General features: G+C 41.7%; 1 protein-coding gene across 2 annotated transcripts in view; it reads right to left on the bottom strand.

The window, feature by feature from the left end:
* Nucleotides 1-20,183, bottom strand: part of PKHD1 (PKHD1 ciliary IPT domain containing fibrocystin/polyductin) — a 908,610-nt gene that overhangs the window by 791,754 nt on the left and 96,673 nt on the right. For both annotated transcript variants that reach the window (XM_073625163.1, XM_073625162.1), the window contains exons 20-25: nucleotides 13,975-14,111; nucleotides 11,661-11,830; nucleotides 8,713-8,851; nucleotides 7,754-7,908; nucleotides 4,916-5,100; nucleotides 1,068-1,190 (exon numbers count right to left, since the gene is read on the bottom strand). In XM_073625163.1, the coding sequence (XP_073481264.1) occupies nucleotides 1,068-1,190; nucleotides 4,916-5,100; nucleotides 7,754-7,908; nucleotides 8,713-8,851; nucleotides 11,661-11,830; nucleotides 13,975-14,111 (909 nt within the window). The remainder of the gene's footprint in view (nucleotides 1-1,067; nucleotides 1,191-4,915; nucleotides 5,101-7,753; nucleotides 7,909-8,712; nucleotides 8,852-11,660; nucleotides 11,831-13,974; nucleotides 14,112-20,183) is intronic.

Below are 20,183 nucleotides of genomic sequence, written 5' to 3'. Positions count from 1 at the left end.
ACATTTACTGCACTTCCTCCTGTGGTCACTGGTCCCAGCACCACTTCTTCAGGCCATGCCAGCCCTCCTGGCTGCAGCAGCCTCTTTCACTAGCCCTCCTGGCTACTTCACCACAGTCCTCCTGACTGACGCTCCCAGTCCTCCAGACTGACACTCACCAGTCCTCTAGACTGACACTCATTAGTTCTCTCAGACTAACTCTAAGGAGATCTTCTGGACATGCTGTCTCTCTTTCCTGCTGTCCTAACACCTGCTCCCGTGCATCCAGGCAAGGATTCCTCTGTGTGTTGTAGAGGGTTCCTCCAGCACCTGAGCCCCAGGCCTGAGGTCACCCCCCCCCAGACTGGAGGGCACCCTCAAGGGACACTGACAGCCTCCTTTGCACTCCATCTCCATTTTCTACCCAACTGCCCCTGCTGGCATGACTCATGAGTATTTAAGAGGTGCCCCACCCACCAGCCCACTCTGCTGGGGATTGGCTGGGGCCCTTGTCAATTCTCCAGGCAGCTCCTCCTAAACTCCACCCTCTGCTTCTGCAGGCTTCTCCAAGGTTCCAGAGAGCAGGGACAGTTACCAGAGGTGCTGCTTGCTGAGTCATCCAGCCTCTCTGAGTCACTCATCCCTGACCCAGATTCAACCCAGACCTGGCTCTTAGCCAGGCAAATTTACCTACTCTAACAACTATGTACACATTGGGGTTTATTTACTAAATGCAAATAGACTGTGCAATTTGCAAAGTGTTGTTGCTCTCTGCAAGAACAGTTGCCCCAGAGCTTAGTAAATAAGCAGAAGCCCTGCTTACATCCATTAGCCAATCATGTGCAAGCAAAAATGCTATTTTTTTATTTTCCTTGCACGTGATTGGGTATTCTTTGCAAAGTGAAGCCTTATCTCATTTACTAAACTCTGGAGCAACTGCACTTGCAGAGTGCAACCACACTCTAAAAGCTGCACAGTTTTTTTGTCTTTAGTAAATCAACCCCTCTATCTAGCACACTAGAGGGTGCTAAATTTAAATATATCTAGCAATGCTGACTTAACTATGGCTCAGCATAGGAACCATTTACCTGAGGAAGGGAGTTTGCAGATGCTAACATATCACCAAATATTGGCCATATAAATACTCCTCCATCAAAAACCACCCGTGTTATAACTGTGGCATTCAGTCCTGTTAGATTGTCTGCTGTAACCTGTGTCAACAAAAGAAACAACATACCATTATATTTATGTTAAAATAATATAGCACAAAGCCAAATAAATACAGGACGAGACTGTGCAATTACTAAGGTATTGTATAAGGGATGTTCACTGTATTTATTGTCTGCTCAACATTCTGGCAACTCTGCAAAAATTTGCACATTCCCATGCCCAGCAAGGCCGGATCTAGAGTATCTGATCTGGGGATGCAGTTAAAAAAGTCAGGGGGCATAATGTTAATTGTTGTGTGTAAGGCACTTAGGGTTTGAATTGCTAAAGGCAAATAGACTGTGCACTTTGTAAAGTGCAGTTGCCCTCTGCAAGAGCAGCTGCTCCAGAGCTTAGTAAATGAGCAGAAGCTCTGCTGATGTCCATCATCTAATCATAGGCAAGCAAAAAATGCATTTTGTTTTATTTTCCTTGAACGTGATTGGGTATTTTTTGCAAAGTAAAGCTTTACCTCATTTACTAAGCTCTGGAGCAACTGCACTTGCAGATGGCAACTGCGTTTTGCAAAATGCATAGTCTATTTATCTTTAATAAATCAAACCCTTACAGTCTGTCAAAGTGTATGACAGAGCTGCAAGGAACCAGTATTTCCTGTGCACTTGGCATGCTTCTGTACCATGAGTCACGACCCAGAAATAGCATCTGACAGGTAGTGCAAAGGAGGTGCAGGAGTAAACAGGGAATGCTAGTATGTATTAGGCTGTCATTGGATTAGGAAGATCAAACTGAAATTGTGCTAGAGTTCCACCCTCACATCAGGAGTCCTCATCAAAGTTCCTCTTTACATCAGGTGTCATCATCGGAGTGCCCCCTTATATCAACTGCCCCTATCAAAGTGCCCCATTACATCAACTGTCTCCATCAGAGCACCCCTTTACTTTAGTTGCCCTCAGAGTGCCCCTTTACATCAAATGTCCCCATCAGACTGGATAATATCCAGTCCCCATCAGACTAGATAATAGATCTGTGGATGCACTTTCAAAGCCCTGGTGTGGTTGTATATTAATGTTTGGCAATCTCTGGTCTGAACATCAGAACGTTGATCTACATAAGCATGGAAGGCTCTGTGCAAGCTGCAGCAGTGTAGACAGGGTCAAGTCTGCACATTCAATTTTATGAGGAGGAATAAGAAGGGGGTGACTGGTATAGCAGTTGTTTTGTACTTACACATTTCTGCTTTAAAGGTACCCAAAGACAAGAGCCCATACTGGCTGTTTTTTAGCTGGACTGGCAGCAGTCTCATGCTCAAAGTACACACCAACAAAGGTGTAGATTTGCTAAAACATCTGTGCACAAGCCCTCCCCAGCCCCCCAATACCTGAGCTCCATCTGCATCCAGCGATGTGCACGAGAGCCTCACCTCTCCAGGGATTCTCCCTCCTCATTGGCTGAGACAGCAGCAGGAGCCACTGGCTCCCACTGCTGTCAATCGCAGCCAGTGAGCCAATGAGAAAAGAGAGGGGTCGGGGCAGAGCCTCAGCTCTGTGTGTGTGAATGGACATGCAGAGCCATGGCTCAGGAATGAGCCTGCTTGAGTGTACCCATTGCAAGCTGCTTTCTCTGGGGGCACTCGGTGGGAGGCAGGGGCCAAGAGCACTGGCGAAGGACCCAAGAAGAGGAGGATCCTGGCTGCTCAGTGCAAAACCAACGCACAGAGCAGGTGAGTATGACATGTTTGTTATTTTTTTCTAAAAGCCTTTAGAATCATTTTAATTTAACAAGCTGAAGTTAGAAGTGATTGGCTACCATGCACAGCTGCATCAGATTTTAGTTTTGTTGCAGACCAGCTGGTAAGTAAGTTGGGAATTATTGTTTGTTTTTGAAGTGCATCGGATTTTGTGCTCTCCAGTTTTAGTAAACCAAACCCATAGCCTTTTGGTACATTGGTTAGCAATGATGCACTGCAATACCAGAGTCCTGGTTTTAAATCCCAACCCCAACCTCAGGGCTTAGAAAGTGGGGCCCCTCAATGCTCAGTATGTCTAGGGATGCCAGAATAAGGAGAATACCTTGTTCCTCACTTCAGCAGGATCCATCCAGCTGTGCAACCAGTGCCCTACAACATCCTTTCTAAGCTGCATATAAGCACACTTGCCCCCATCATGTGCTAAAAGCCTTGCTTTGTTCATGATGACACAGAGGGACCGCCAGCAGATCGGAGCTTCAGAGAGTAGAGAACAGTGCTAGAGCCAGCAATAAAGGGTGAATGGATAAGCAATCCTGCCTTTTCCTGTACCTATAAAGCATAACTAGCAATTAACCCTGGGGGGGGGGGGTTTGCATTGCACGGGTGGATTTTCTAATCAATCTGTGTTTGTATGAGATTTGTATTATTCCTGAGTTTTGTGGGTCTCTTGCCACAACCCAGAAACACACTGGTGGTACATAAATAGGCTCAAAAACTAGCTTTATTGCTTGTCTGCTTGTTATTTCTTGCAGCCAGAATACAGAGAGCACTTAACATGATTAATAGGATGAAAAACTACCTATAGTAGTCTGTGCTGTGTGACTTCCTCTCTCCCTACTATCTACCTCAACAAACACATTAAAGCCTAACTTTAGTCTTGTTTAGTTTTCAGTGGAGTGCCAAGTAGTATTTATGTATTTCTGATGCCCCATTTGGAGAGATTTTCCATAATTTTCTGTTTTGGTAAAAATAAAAACCTTATCAAAGATTCTAATTCTGGAATTCTCAGCCAGGTTTTTATGGAACCCAAGGTTCCTCCAGAGGTTCCTAGGGGTTCCTTGAGCAATCAGTATTTCTGCCTCCCACCGACACCATTGATCTATTTAGCCATCTGTAATGGAATAATTCTTCCCAATGACTACAAGTGTAAGGAGTTATTTTCCCACTCACCATCGCACTAATGTATTATGAGTAGATATAGTCATTTTTAGCAGGGGGTCCCTAAGACCGTAAAGTTATTTCAAGGGTTCCTTTATGTTGTTGAAAGAAAGTCTGCTCTAGTTCCTTCCCACACTCTAATACCCCGTACACACGGTCAGATTTTCCAATGGGAAATGTTCGATGGGAGCTTGTTGTCGGAAATTCCGACCGTGTGTAGGCTCCATCGGACATTTTCCACCGGAATTTCCGACAAACGAAATTTGAGATCTGGATCTCAAATTTTCCAACAACAAAATCCGTTGATGTAAATTCCGAGCATGTGTACACAATTCCGACGCACAAAGTTCCACGCATGCTCGGAATCAAGCAGAAGAGCCGCACTGGCTATTGAACTTCATTTTTCTCGGCTCGTCGTACGTGTTGTACATCACCGCGTTCTTGACATTCTGAATTTACGACAAGATTTGTGTGACGGTGTGTATGCAAGACAAGTTTGAGCCAACATCCGTCGGAAAAAAAACATGGATTTTGTTGGCGGAATGTGCGATCGTGTATAAGCGCCATAACACATTTTGACTGGAGTTGGGCTTTAATTACAGTCTAAGAACAGAGGAAGTGGGTGTTTTTTTTTGGATTTCCTTTAATGCATTATAAGCAGGGGTTCCCAGATCACCAGATTACTGGCAGAGGGGTAATACTACTACTACTGCAGTATCGGGAGTAAAATCTGAAGCCCTGAACAGCAAGGCTGTGTTCCATGTAGACATCCCAAGATTTAATTTTACATTGAGCCCAAAGTGCACCAATAAATCAGGCAAGCATAGCTGAAAATAAAGCAAATTGAAAATATCAAAAACATACCTGGATGAAATTAGGTAAGTCTCCAGTCATATTAGTCCAATACAAGGTCCAAACAATGTGATGGCAAGAATTCACATCCCTGGTCACAGTGAAGTCTGTGGCATTGATATATTGAACTGTGACATCATTGACATTACTAGTGAGTATTTCCCGTAGGTGTAGCGGGGAGATGTGTACTGGTATTCCTTTAAATGCAAAATACAGGTGTAGTTATTGGGATGAATGATCTTCTCACCAATTCAAACTCTGTGACAGTACAAGGGGTTGGCAATAAAATAACAGCATGCTCGAGTTATTCTTCAAAGTAGGGGAAATGTATTGTGCAACTCAGCAAAAAAAATAAATAAATAAAATTAGATAAATCTGGCTGCCTTTCATTTAGCAAAGTATATGCAACAGTTTGTTTTGTATTTCAGACCCCAAGCCTGCAATCCTGAGCAGAAGGTAGGTTCAACACTGAAGATGAGACCGAATTTTACTTCTAACATGCGCATAATTAAGAAATGGTCAGGGTCAGGTTTTATTTTGTCGTAATGCTACATTAGAGTAACAGAGGGAGCAATTTATGAATGAAGATGAAGTCATATAGTAAATCTTTCACATATTCTGTCTCCCTGTTCCAATGTAACATTGCCTGCAGTGCAATAGAGATGTTTCATCATGTTAAAAGATCTGGTGCTTAACCACTTAAGCCCCGGACCATTTGGCTGGCCACAGACCAGAGCACTTTTTGCGATTCAGCACTGCCTCGCTTTAACTGACAATTGCGCAGTCGTGCAACGTGGCTCCCAAACAAAATTGATGTCTTTTTTTTTCCACAAATAGAGCTTTCTTTTGGTGGTATTTGATCACCTCTGTGGTTTTTATTTTTTGCGCTTTAAACAAAAATAGAGCGACAACTTTGAAAAAAAACACATTATTTTTTACTTTTTGCTATAATAAATATATAAAAAAACATTTTTTTTCCTCAGTTTAGGCCGATACGTATTCTTCTACATATTTTTCGTAAAAGAAAAACCCGCAATAAGCGTTTAATGATTGGTTTGCGCAAATTTATAGCGTCTACAAAATAGGGGTTCATTTTATGGCATTTTTATTAATATTTTTTTTTTTTTTACTAGTAATGGCAGCGATCTGTGATTTTTATCATGACTGCGACATTATGGTGAACACATCGGACAATTTTGACACATTTTTGGGACCATTGTCATTTTTACAGCGATTAGTGCTATAAAATTGCACTGATTACTGTAAAAATGACACTGGCAGTGAAGGGGTTAACCACTAGCTGGCTAAGAAGGGGTTAAGTGTGTCCTAGGGAGTGATTCTGACTGTTAGGGGGCGTGGCTACGAGTGACAGGTCTATGATCACCGCTCCGATCACAGGGAACTATGATCAGTGACAGTGTCACTAGGCAGAATGGGGAGATGCTTGTTTACATTAGCATCTCCCCGTTCTTCGGCTCCGTGAGATGATCTCGGGTATCCCCACGGACATCGAGTCTGCGGGACCTGCAATCCGACTCACGGAGCTCGCGGCAGGGTCGCACACGTGACCACATGGCGGCAAATTCAAAGGAACGTACAGGTACGCCCATTTGCACAGCCGTGCCATTCTGCCGACGTATATATGTACATGCGGCGGTCGGCAAGTGGTTAAAGTTGAACTTTAGGATAAGAAAATATTGTCTAAAGAGTCATGTGCTTTCTAAAGCTGTCCATAAATAGATCCAAATTTGGCCAGTTCAGCAGGAATTGGCCAAATTTCCATCCATTTATGGCCTCTCCCGCTTAACCAAATACAACCTAACGATCAACTTCTGTAGAAGGGGACTGCTGGAAAACTTTTGGCAATCAGCAGCAGCAGCCAATTAGCTGTAGCTGCTGATCAGTTTGTTTTTTTTATACAGTGGAGAAGTCCTGTTGTCAAAATACAACTATATAGTGATTAGGATTCCTCCGTATACCTTACATGTGTGGATGGAGGAATCCATTTAGACTGATCAAAAAAAAGCAAGGCATCTATGGTTAACCTTACCACAGATTGGCCATAGATGCCTTGCTTTTTTGTGTATTTCTTCCAGATCTGTTGGCCATAGATGCCTTAAATTTTTGTGTATTTCTTCCAGACCTGTGCAGTCCTCCAGTGTGAAACTTTGAGGTTGATTTACTAAATAGACTGTTCACTTTGCAAGAGAATTTTCCCCACAGCTTAGTGAATGAGGTGAAGCTCTGCTGACTTCCATCATCCAATCATGTGCAAGCAAAGATGCAGTTGTTTTGTTCCTTGCGTGTTATTGGATATTCTTTGCAAAGAGAAATTTCACCACATTCACTAAACTCTATGAATATTTTCCTTGCAAAATGCAACTTCCCTTGCAAAGTGAACAGCCTATTTGCCTTTAGTAAATCAACCCCTGTGCAGGAGCTTCCTGTAATCAAGACTGGTCATTGCCTCCCTGTGGAATTCTGTTTGTTCAATAATGTGCATCAGATTCACCAATTCCCTTTAAAAGGGTAAAAATGTTAACACTTACTTTACTCCAGGCTAAATAAATATAGTCTAAATACAAGAGTCATGTGATGTTGTCACTGCAAGCTTATGGAATAACTCAGATCCCTTCATCAGGCTTTATATGTGTATAAAGCCTAACAAATTGGATCTAAGTTATCCCAAAAGCTTGCAGCTTTAACAAATCAAGTTATCCAATAAAGGGTATCACTTAAACTCCAAGCTTTCTGCAATAATTGAAAGCTAACAAGACACAACACTCTACTACCTTCACTGTAGTATCATTACTATTATTTTAGCATTCGGAATATTGTATCTTCACCTACCTGGTATAATCGTGTTGGATAAGCTAATGGAAAAAGTTCCTCCAATTGGTGGGCTTGCTGCCTGAAGTCTTGTAACCACCAATGAAATCACTTTACTTTCTTGACTCAGTGTCTGCCTGAGCTGATCTGTTTCTTTATCTTCAGTGGTAGCTCCACTATATTTAAAGAAGAGCAAAAGAAGTGGAAATGAAGATCGTTTTAATGGCCATCACCTTTCTTTTACATTTTCTTTTTTTTTTTTTCTCTTCCTTCCTACTCTTTTTCTGTCACCGTTTCTTATTTAGTCAATGTATCTTTGTCATTGAGATTACTAGGCTTGCAATTATTTCTTATAGAGTTGCTGCTTTCCATACTAGTTTACTTTTCACAGCAGTGACAGAAGTTTTGGACGCAATCTGATTGATGCAAATTAGTTTCAGCACCAGGGCCAGACTTACTAGTATTTTTTCTCCCCTAGGCCAGCTACTTTGTGCCACTTCTACCCTACCCATGACTATGTTTGGTACTTCTCTTCCTCCAACATGCGCACACTATGGTATTGATTTACTAAAACCAGAGAGTGCAGGTGCAGCTGTGTATGGTAGCCAATCAGCTTCTAACTCCAGCCTGTTGAATTAAGCTTTGACAAAAAAAAACGTGAAGCTGATTGGTTTCTATGCAGGGCTGAACCAGATATTGCACTCTCCAGGTTTAGTAAAATAACTTCAGTGAGACTTCCCTGCCATGGGTTCACGTTTTATTCCTATCCATAATGAAGTCTCCCAAATTGTGTTGCATTTGCCATGGTTTAAAATGATTTAAAATGTAGCAGGGATAGTAGCAGTCACAGCAGGTATGCAAGACCCAGGAACCCAAGTGCAGCTTTCTCATCACCTGAGACCTTGTCATATTCATCATGTATTCCTCTACAGTTTAATGTGAGGGTCTGGTGCATACTGTGTATATATATGTCCCCTTACCACAGCTCTATAAGAGGAAGGTTGATCCCACAGTTGGCCACTAAGGCAGTCACATTGAAGGAGGGGTAAATTCCAGTAATAGATATGGATTTCAGAAGATGACCGCCTGGCTGTGCTGGTATAGGATCTACTTGGTAAACTGTAAAGATAACAAGATGTTAGATAAACTCGTGTTTTCTATATTATAGACAATTCTCGCCACAGCTGGTGACGCCTCAGCTTTGAATTCACCTTATCATAAGAGGAATAATATTCACTGTAAAGCACTAGATTTTTTGTAAAATTTATTTTCCATGATGAACATTTTTGGATGTTAAATTTTCCAGTCTGTTGATAAGAAAGTACGGTAATGAGAGAACCTGGGCCTAGAACAGACTATAGCTCATTTGGATTTAAATTTTTTCATGAAGAGTGCAGGGTAAAAGATTTATTTATCCTGGTTATGTAATCCCTGGCCATAGACAACCCACCTATCTTATAAGTCTTTCCTACCTTTGTCATCAATCTGCTCACTCTGAAGACATAGTTTGCTTGAAACTGAGTCTTCCAGGCTAGCTTGGATTGCAGATGGAGCCTGACAACTCACCTAATATCTGTCAATTAATTTTTGTAAATCTGTGTCCATCCATCACTGTCTGTGCCTATTAAATTCCCTATCCATCCATCACTTTTTTGTGTCTATCAGAAACAGTTAATGTCATTGAGAATAAATGTAAACCCCAACTGATGACATTCAGGTTGCTAAAGCTTGCATGACTGAGGGATGTGCAGATTACTGAGGCTCAGGCTTCCTGTAAAATAAACAGTTGACCCCATTCCTTCCCCTCCAAGATTGACCACACGACACATACTATTTTTGGAGTCGAATGGCCATAGCAGCCTTTTATTACAACAATTGGTGTGATTGTAGCAATTGAAATACAAACATCAACATAAACAATCGTAATCCATATAATACATTTTATACATCACCATTAAACCAAAAAACCTCAGCTTCATCCTACCCGGTCTAAGGTCTTTGAAGGGATATTTTCTCTCAACCATCTGGTTGTATCTGTCACCCCATGAAAGGCCCCCAGCCACAACTTATGCCCTGTACACACGGTCGGATTTTCCGACGGAAAATGTGTGATAGGACCTTGTTGTCGGAAATTCTGACCGTGTGTAGGCGCCATCACACATTTTCCATTGGAATTTACGACACACAAAGTTTGAGAGCTTGCTATAAAATTTTCCGACAACAAAATCCGTTGTCGGAAATTCCGATCTTGTGTACACAAATCCGACGCACAAAGTGCCACGCATGCTCAGAATAAATTAAGAGACGAAAGCTATTGGCTACTGTTCCGTTTATAGTCCCGACGTATGTGTTTTACGTCACCGCGTTCAGAACGATCAGATTTTCCGACAACTTTGTGTGACCGTGTGCATGCAAGGCAAGTTTGAGCCAACATCCGTCGGAAAAAATCCATGGATTTTGTTGTCGGAATGTGCGATCAATGTCCAACCGTGTGTATAGGGCATTACACTGGCTCAGGGACAATTACCACTTACTTCCTACCAGATGCAACCAACTTAAAACCATTGTTACTATTGTATTATTAGGAAGAGAAGGGACACCCATACCTCCAGATGGGCCCAACCCCCATAATTCTCCATTATTTTATTCAGCACTGCCTTCAAAGACCCCACAGACCTCCCACTGCTGCTACGACTAGTAAGAAATGAATCCATAACGTAAACGGTCATGGAAAAAACATACCCCACCAGGAACTGCCCACTATTAAGACCATCCCAACCCCATACTACAATAAATCTTGCTAGGTAGCCCCCCAAACCAACAAACAAGGGAGGCTGGGTGGAAGAAACCTTCCTGATTTTATGAGAAGCTCAGACTGAGTTCCAACAAGATCCTCCGACCCTCCACTCCCTACAGAACACCCCAAACTCTCGGGACTCACCAATCCAGTAAGTGGATTAATACCTTCCATCACACCACTATTCTCTCCCCCTAAACTGCCCACCCCAGTCATGCTGGCCCTCCTCCAAGTTGCACTTTTGCTCCAGGCCATATACTTTCTTTCCTTTTTTTCCCTAAAATATTTTAATATAAAATATAAAAAAAATACTCTCCCACGGCCTCTTTGTAGCCACTCCCTGTCTACAGGTAGTCCAGCTATGGCTGCATTGCTTTTTTTCCATAATAAGTTTGGTGAAGGTGGCAACAGTGGATCATGCCTGCATAATATGTGTTGAAATGGCCACATGTCCATTGCAAGCCCATGGGACAGGATGACAAAACAGAAGCAAAACTGACATAAAGGGACAAAAACGTTCATGGTGGGATCACCAGATGCTTTGAATCTGTTAGTCTGTGTCTATTTATGACAATCTGTGTCTTTAAATAACTGTCAGTACAGTATGTGTTTGTCCAACACTGTCTGTCTATCTAAGGCAGCCTTTCTCAACCTTTTTAACTCAGAGGAGCTCTTGAAATACTTTTCGGGCCCCAGGGAACCCCCTGCTAAAAATGAATAAATCTACTCCTCATGATACATTAGTGTGATGGTCAGTGGGAAGAATGCTCCTTACACACTTGTGGTCATTGGGAAAAATTACCTCTTTACTGATAGCTAAAAAAGATTAATGGTGTCAGTGGGGTTGTAATTGAGAAGCAACAGTTGCTCATTGCTCAAGGAAACCCAGCATTTCCATGGGACCCTGGCTGAGAAACCCTGATCTAAGGTCTATTTTCATTTGTTTATGGCTTTCTAAGAGCAAATGGATAAATGTAAACCAACTCCTTAATAATTGCATTTCCAAGAAATATTAGGCTAGGCACTAACAAGTTCTTGAAGAATAAAAGGGTGACAGTCCAAATTTTCCTAAAAATGAGAGTGAGCATTGGTCAAATAAGAAGGATGTCTATAAAACTCCATGGCTTCTACCTTTTATGCTTCCATTGGCAATGATGATCTCATCAATAAAATACCAATTATTTTCCTCATTTTCTGCTTGCATCAGTTGAATCTGATCCACATGTATTGAAGAGAGTCTATCGGCATCCCCCAGTGTGTCTTGTATACACATCCAAAGATCCATACAGACAAATTTCCAGCTAGCATAGAAGATAAACATTTTTATGACAAATGGAACAAATTGAAGTATGTCTTCAGGTCTTTAAGTCAAAATCCTGGTGACATTCATGGTTGTATCATCATCCTTCAAAAATGTGTAGAAAATGTTCCTTATCCTGTTAGAGGAGAGGTTTTGGGGTTTGAAAAAAACAAGTCTACATACTAACCTAGCTGGATGAAGCATTGTACTGATGCTGCATCTGTCCCCTGCCACCTCTCTGATGAGAACCAAGCAATCAAAGACAGCTGATCACTGAGTTCTCAGTGAGCAGAGAGTCGGTGACTATCATTCAACGGCTTTCTGCTCTGCCCTGCCAGTGCTCACTAGAGTGAAGGGCTGTGGAGGGGACAGGAGGTGCTGGCTCCCAGCATGCCCTGGGACATCACCTGGTGACCACGCCCCATACCTATATAAGTTGCTGCGCACCGTGCATACAGCATTAGAGCGGGAGAGAGTGTCGTGTCAACATCGGAAGAAGAGAAGAGGGAACAAGACGATGGAGAAGACCGGGCCAACGCTAGCAAGAGAGCGGCAAAAGAGCAGAAGATAGCGGAGGAGCCCGACAGAAGAACCGGAGAGCGGGAGAAGAACCGGACACCAGGAGAAGAGGCCAGAGAGAGCGGTGACGTCGGAAGAGACCCCCGAAGTCAGAAGAAGACCCCGGAGCTGCCTAATAAATTACTTTAAAAACCTGTCTAGTGTGTTTTTTTATTGACACTTTTTTCCCCAGGTGAATGGGTAGGGCTACGATGTACCCCATACTCATTTACATAGGGTGGGGGGCCGGGATCTGGGGGCCCCCTTATTAAAGGGGGCTCCCGGATTCTGATAAGCCCCCCGCCCGCAGAACCCGACAACCAACTGGAAGGGGCCCTTGTCCTCATCAACATGGGGACAAGGTGCTTTGGGGTGGGAGGGCCACAGGGCGCCCCCCTTCCCCAAAGCACCCACCCTCCCATGTTGAGGGCATGCGGCCTGGTACGGTTCAGGAGGGGGGGTGCTCGCTCGTCCCTACCCCCTTTCCTGACCAGCCGGGCTGCGTGCTCGGATAAGGGTCTGGTATGGATTTTGGGGGGACCCCCACGCCGTTTTTTTCGGCGTAGGGGATTCCCCTTAAAATCCATACCAGACCTAAGGGCCTGGTATGCTCTGCGCTGGCTCCAGCAAGGTGTCAATCTCGCCAATAAAAGTGGCGAGATTGACTTCCTTTTATAGTCCCGTCGTACCTCATCACGTTCAAATTGAACGGACTTTAGTCCATGTGTGGGCAAGTCCGTTCGTTTGGAAGTCCGCCGTAACTCCGCCGAAAGTCCGTTGGGAAAACCGTCGGACCTAGTCAGCCAGAAGGTCCGGTCCTGTGTGGGCAAGTCCGTTCGTTCGGAAAGTCCGTCAGAAGTCCGCCGAAAGTCCGTCGGGAAGACCGTCAGACCTAGTCAGCCGGAGAGTCCGGTCGTGTGTACGCGGCATAAGTTTATATAGCATAAGTATATATACTGTATGTAGGCCCGGGTTCCCACAATCCCTTTATAACCAAAAGCAGTCCCCCCAACAATGATAATTTTAGGGATCCTGTAAATAATCAGTTTGTTGTAAGACTATGCTGCATTACCAGCAGGTAAAGGCTAAAAATTTTAGTTGATCATTCCAGGTAAAGAGAAGAAAGCTACCATTGCTGACCTTCTGAAAATACTAGTTGCCTCACTGTTTCTGGTTAAAGAAGAGTCATAACAACTATCTCCAACACAAAATCCACTTGTTCCAACCCGGGAACAAAAACTGAAACCTCTGTATCGGCATAATAGCCAGGCAACCATAATTTTTAGTAGATAAAGTCAGCAATGACACCCTATGTTTTTCTCCTGGTACAGGTTACTTTTAAAGACAGGGAACAGCACTGTCCTGATTTATTGAGGAATAACAAATGCAATTTTTATTGCAAAACTCCATTAATACTGTTCAGATACCAAGAAAGCTAGAAAAAATGGGTCCTGGGTAGCTGAGAAATATTGCCCTTGAATTGAGTGATTCAAATGTTCCAATGTAAGTGCTGCACAAACTGCCAGGAATTGTAAATGAAGATACACTATTGTTAAAAAAGTTTAAAAAATAAAAGGGATTGTTTACCTTTCAGGATCACGCTCATGAAATTCCCAGGGGCAAGTATAATTCTTTCTTACTGTGTTTAGTGACTCCTTAGTAGTGTTATATGTGACGGAGACCAGCAAATAATCTTTCAAATATCCCTTATAGGCAAAACACACCTGAAAGATAATTTAATTCAAATATAAATGAAATACAGATGTATTCAGAATGTCCTTATTTGAAGGAAAACTAGAAAGATCAATTGTATAATAATTTGTTTGCTTAAAGTTTGTTTTAAACTGTAGAATTGTTTTTTTATACTGTTTATATAAAATCTTTGTTTAATCAATTAACATTTATTACAGGAACAGGATGCACCCATGAAACATGTATTATAGAGCACCGAGGGACTTGTAAAGAAGCTGATTGCATTCAGACTCTCTCTCTAATTGGAACTTTATATAGTCCCTCTGTACGGAGAAACAGGGAGGCGGAGTTAGAAGGAGGAGTCAGTGCACCGTGTGTAAATTTTAGCTTGAGTTACTGAACTCTGTAAAAAAACAGGCTTTCATATGTAATATTTCATATTTATTTGGCTAAAGCAAAGGAAAACATTTTTTACATGTCATGTTCTTGTCCTGACGGAACAAATATATATAACAATCATTACTTTTTGTAATGATGGCAGTGGTCATCTTGTGTGTGTGTGTGTGTGTGTGTGTATGTATACATATATATTTTTGTAAATATTTTATTATATCTTTTCATGTGACAACACTGAAGAAATTACACTTTGCTACAATGTAAAGTAGTGAGTGTACAGCTTGTATAACAGTGTAAATCTGCTGTCCCCTCAAAATAACTGAACACACAGCCATTAATGTCTAAACTGCTGTCAACAAAATTGAGTACACCCCTGAGTGAAAATCTCCAAATTGGGGCCAAAGTGTCAATATTTTTGTGTGGCCACTATTATTTTCCAGCACTGCCTTAACCCTCCCGGGCATGGAGTTCACCAGAGCTTTACAGGTTGCCACTGGAGTCCTCTTCCACTCCTCCATGACGACATCACAAAGCTGGTGGATGTTAGAGACCTTGCGCTCCTCCACCTTCCATTTGAGGATGCCCCACAGATGCTCAATAGGGTTTAGGTTTGGAGACATGATTGGCCAGTCCATCACCTTTACCCTCAGCTTTTTAGCAAGGCAGTGGTCATCTTGGAGGTGTGTTTGGGGTCATTATCATGTTGGAATACTGCCCTGCGGCCCAGTCTCTGACATGTTTCACGTTGGGGATGGTGTGTTTAGGGTGATGTGCAGTGTTAGTTTTACGCCACACATAGCATTTTGCTTTTAGGCAAAAAAGTTCAATTTTGGTCTCATCTGATCAGAGCACCTTCTTCCACATGTTTGGCTTCTCGCAAACTGCAAACAGGCATTCTTATGGCTTTCTTTCAACAATGGCTTTCTTCTTGCCACTTTTCCATAAAAGGCCAGATTTGTGGAGTACACGACTAATAGTTGTCCTGTGGACAGATTCTCCCACCTGAGCTGTGGATCTCTGCAGCTCCTCCAGAGTTACCATGGGCCTCTTGGCTGCTTCTCTGATTAATGCTCTCCTTGCCCGGCCTGTCAGTTTAGGTGGACGGCCATGTCTTGGTAGGTTTGCAGTTGTGCCAGACTTTTTCCATTTATGCATGATGGATTAAACAGTGCTCCGTGAGATGTTCAAAACTTGAAATATTTTTAAATAACCTAACCCTGCTTTAAACTTCTCCACAACTTTATCCCTGACCTGTCGGGTGTGTTCCTTGACCTTCATGATGCTGTTTGTTCACTAAGGTTCTTTAACAAACCTCTGAGGGCTTCACAGAACAGCTGTATTTATACTGGGATTAAATTGCACACAGGTGGACTCTATTTACTAATTAGGTGACTTCTGAAGGCAATAAGTTCCACTAGATTTTAGTTGGGGGTACACTGTTGTTTACACTATTTACACTGTTATATTTATTTACACTGTTATACAAGCTGTACACTCACTACTTTACATTGAGCAAAGTGTCATTTCTTCAGTGTTGTCACATGAAAAGATATAATAAAATATTTACAAAAATGTGAGGGGTGTGCTCACTTTTGTGAGATACTGTATATATATATATATATATATATATATATATATATATATATATATATATATTGTACACACACATTTTATGTCGGCCGCGATCTCCGCCAACATACACAGCCATGTGTAAATTCAAATATGGCGCAGAGACTGCAGGGACTCGTCGGAGCCGAGATACACATACCCGAGTGTCCTCGGCTTTTCTTGGCGCCGCTCACAGTCACGCCCAGTCCCGTCCTATGATGGACATAACACAGGTCCAATGGCGGGACTGGGCGTGACTGTGAGCGGAGCCCAGAAAAGCCAAGGACACTCAGGTATGTGTATCTCGGCTCCCACGAGTCCCTGCAGTCTCGGCGCCATATTTGAATTTACACACAGCTGTGTATGTCAGCGGCGATCGCGGCGATCGCTCCGATCAACCAAAATCAACCCTGATTTTAAGGGGAAAAAAGTGTGTGTTATATGCCGATAAATACGGTATATATATATATATATATATATATATATATATATATATATATATATACACACACACACACACACACACACATATATACACACACACACATATATACACACACACACACTATAGTAACATAAGTATTGGGATGGCTGCCAGGTATCAGAAGGTATCCTCTTCTTCAGCGGGCAGTCCGCTTTCAGATAAAAGTGGTCACAGTGGCAGATTTGCTGCTAGATCACTTTTATCGGGGGTAGGAGAGGGCCCTCCCGCCGCGGTCCGGTGCCCTTTGACGCTTACTGGAGCCGCCAGCAGCGGCAGAGGCGATCGCGTCCTCACCCCTCTGTGATATGAAGCTGAGTGAGGGGAAGATGGCCCCCACCCAGCTCCATACCATTGCAGGGCGGAAACAACGTCAAAACGTCACTTCCGCCCATAGTTCTTAAAGGGACATTTTTTTTATTTTATTTATTTTTTTATTGCATTTTAGTGTAAATATGAGATCTGAGGTCTGTTTGTACACTCATCATTTGTACACTGTCATGCTTTTTTTCTATTACAAGGGATGTTTACATTCCTTGTAATAGAAATAAAAGTGACACATTTTTTTTAAAAAAGAACAGAGTAAAATTTAAAAAACAAAGAGTAAAATAAATAAGAAAAAAAAAAATGTAATGCGCCCTGTCCCGCCGAGCTTATGTGCAGAACGCAAACGTGAGTAGTGCCCGCATATAAATACGTTGTTCAAACCACACATGTGAGGTATCACCGCGATCATTAGCGCGAGAGCAATAATTCTAATGGAGATTTTTAAGGATAAAAGTTTGTCGCCATTCCACGAGCGGGCGCAATTTTGAAGCGTAACATGTTGGGTATCAATTTACTTGGCGTAACATTATCTTTCACAATATAAAAAAAATTGAACTAACTTTACTGTTTTATTATATAAATTATATATATATATATATATATATATATATATATATATATAATTTATTATATAATTCAAAATGTATTTTTTTTTTTAAATAGCGTTTGTAAGACCGCTGCGCAAATACAGTGTGACAAAGTATTGCAACGACCGCCATTTTATTCTCTAGGGCAGTGGTTCTCAGCTCCTGTCCTCAGGACCCACTAACAGGCCAGGTTTGCAAGATAACTGAAATACATGACATGTGATATCATTTGCTGCTCAGTGATTGCAGTATTCTAGTCTGCATCTCCCCAAGGTAATACTTAAAATCTGGCCTGTTGGTGGGTCCTGAGGACTGGAGTTGAGAACCACTGCTCTAGGGTGTCTGAAAAATATAAATATAATGTTTGGGGGTTCTAAGTATATTTCTAACAACAACAAAAAGATTTTAACTTGTAAACAACAAGTTTGAAAAATAGGCCTGGTCCTTAAATAGTTACTTGAACAAGCTGAACTTAGAAACTGATTGGCTACCATGCAGAGCTGCACCAGATTTTGCATTCTCCAGTTTTAGCAAATCAACCCGATAGCATACCTCCCAACTTTTTGAGATGGGAATGAGGGACACCTATCAGCAAAAGTATGCAGGCATAGGACACACCCCTTGTCACACCCCCTTAAAAAAGAATTGTACAAAAAAACAAGATTGGTTAAACACGCAAGTTCTTTTTTTTACCACTACTATTCCTTTATATTGGCTTTTGGAATTTACAAATGCAGCAATTTAGAAATCAGATGAAAGGTTTAGCACTGGGAAAAAAATTTTGATAGATAAAAAGTGCATTTTATGTACATCTATATAGATCAGACCAAAATGAGGGACAAATAAGGAGGAATGAGGGACAGAGGGACATTGCGCCAAATCAGGGACAGTCCCTCAAAATCTGGGACAGTTGGGAGCTACGCCATAGTGTCATCACCTGTAGTAAACTGGATTTTTAGTGTTGCTTTAACTGTAAAAACTGTGTTTTCAGCAACATTTTTACTAGTGGGAGTGTTGCTGTTCTGCCAGGCAGGACTAAAGTGGGGATTTTCCAGCTCGTTTTTCAGGATCACAGAGCTGAACAATCAAATCTACAGCAGAGTGCTTCCCCGCACAAGCCTTGTCAATGGTCTGCTAAGAGGCTTCATGTCGAGTCTTTGTTAGGGCGTAATCCGCCACGCTTAACGGCTGACAGCATGTTGTCGGGTTACATAGAAACCATTGTAACTGAAAAGTTCTATTTAAATGCAACTCTTTCAATTAAAGTGAAAGAATTCTGTTTATTAATTGAGTTATTATTGCAGTATTCCACATAAATGAATGTGTATGTAATCCCAAAATCCATTTCCACTAGGTTTAGTAGCATGCCTCAGGGCTCATTGACACCATATTTTTTGAGCTGCATTGATCTCCATAGGTCAACACTGACTCAATGCAGGGGCACATAGAAAACATGTATTTTCTATTCACCCTGCTCACACCCTTAACCTAGTTTTACAATTGTGCGAAGTGGGACTGTTTGGAATTCTGCGTGCGTTCCCACATCGCACAAATGTGTGCCTACAAATGGTAAGTCATTTTTTTGTGCATTGCACATCAGTGCCATAAATTCCTAAAGGAGTCACAAAGCACCTTACTAATGTGCTCATCAAATCTCGCACCAAAACACATGATTGCACTTCTTTGGTGTCATTTGGAAATGCCCCATTTTGGTAAGTCGAATTTAGCATGCACATTGTCACAGCTACATAGGTGTGAATGGAGCCTTGCACTGAGGAGCAATGTAATGCCCTGAATATAAATGCTTCAAGTCTGAATTTATACGTGGCAAAACTTACTGCATCAGAATTGAATGATGTGTCATTTTGTGACACTTCTATAAAGTTAAAAAGTAAGTAAATACTGCAAAGTGTTGCTACAACACATACACTATATGTATGTTTTATATATATATATATATATATATATATATATATATATATATATATATATATATATATATATATATATATATATACACACACACACACACACACATACACGCACCAGTAAGTATTGGTTTAACGTGTGGGCTAGAGTGAATAAGTCTCATTGTATACAGTTTTCCTAAACAAATCATTTTTTGAGAATTTAGTACAAAGTTTCTTACTTGGAGATCCTGCCAGTAACAGCACTTCCTGCGGCAGGCAGACAATGCCTCGTGGGCTCCTTTAGTTGGCTGTTGGGCTGACTATTAGGTCTATCAGATACAAGAGCCAACTGAAGGAACTTGCACGGCAATGCTGCTAATTGCAAGGCAGTGGCTTAGCATTGTCAGCCTGCAACATGACGTCAGGAAGTGCTATTGCTGACGACATCTCCAGGTAAAAAGAGCTTTGCAACAGATTCATAAAAAATAGATTTGCTTTAGAAAATTGTGTACAGTGAGTCATGATGCCAAATATACCGAAAAATAGGATTACATACACTTTTTGAATATGACTTTCATAATTTTACAAGCTTCTTTCATGTTTTTATTATTATATTAAATATTGAGTGCAATAATGATATTGTGGTTAAATCCAGGGGTAAAGTTCAGGATCGGTGTGTTTTGGTAAGATTTAAGAAAAAAAAAATTTTTTATTTAGTATCAGTGTCTTTTAGGTGGGATAAAAAAGTAAGAAGAACCAGAAAAGGCAAAATATAAGCAGATTAAACTTTGGGTT

Source organism: Aquarana catesbeiana, linkage group LG04 (genome assembly GCF_042186555.1).
Source record: "Aquarana catesbeiana isolate 2022-GZ linkage group LG04, ASM4218655v1, whole genome shotgun sequence".
In the NCBI taxonomy this organism is placed as follows: Eukaryota; Metazoa; Chordata; class Amphibia; order Anura; family Ranidae; genus Aquarana; species Aquarana catesbeiana.
This window is presented reverse-complemented; position numbering and strand designations above follow the sequence as displayed.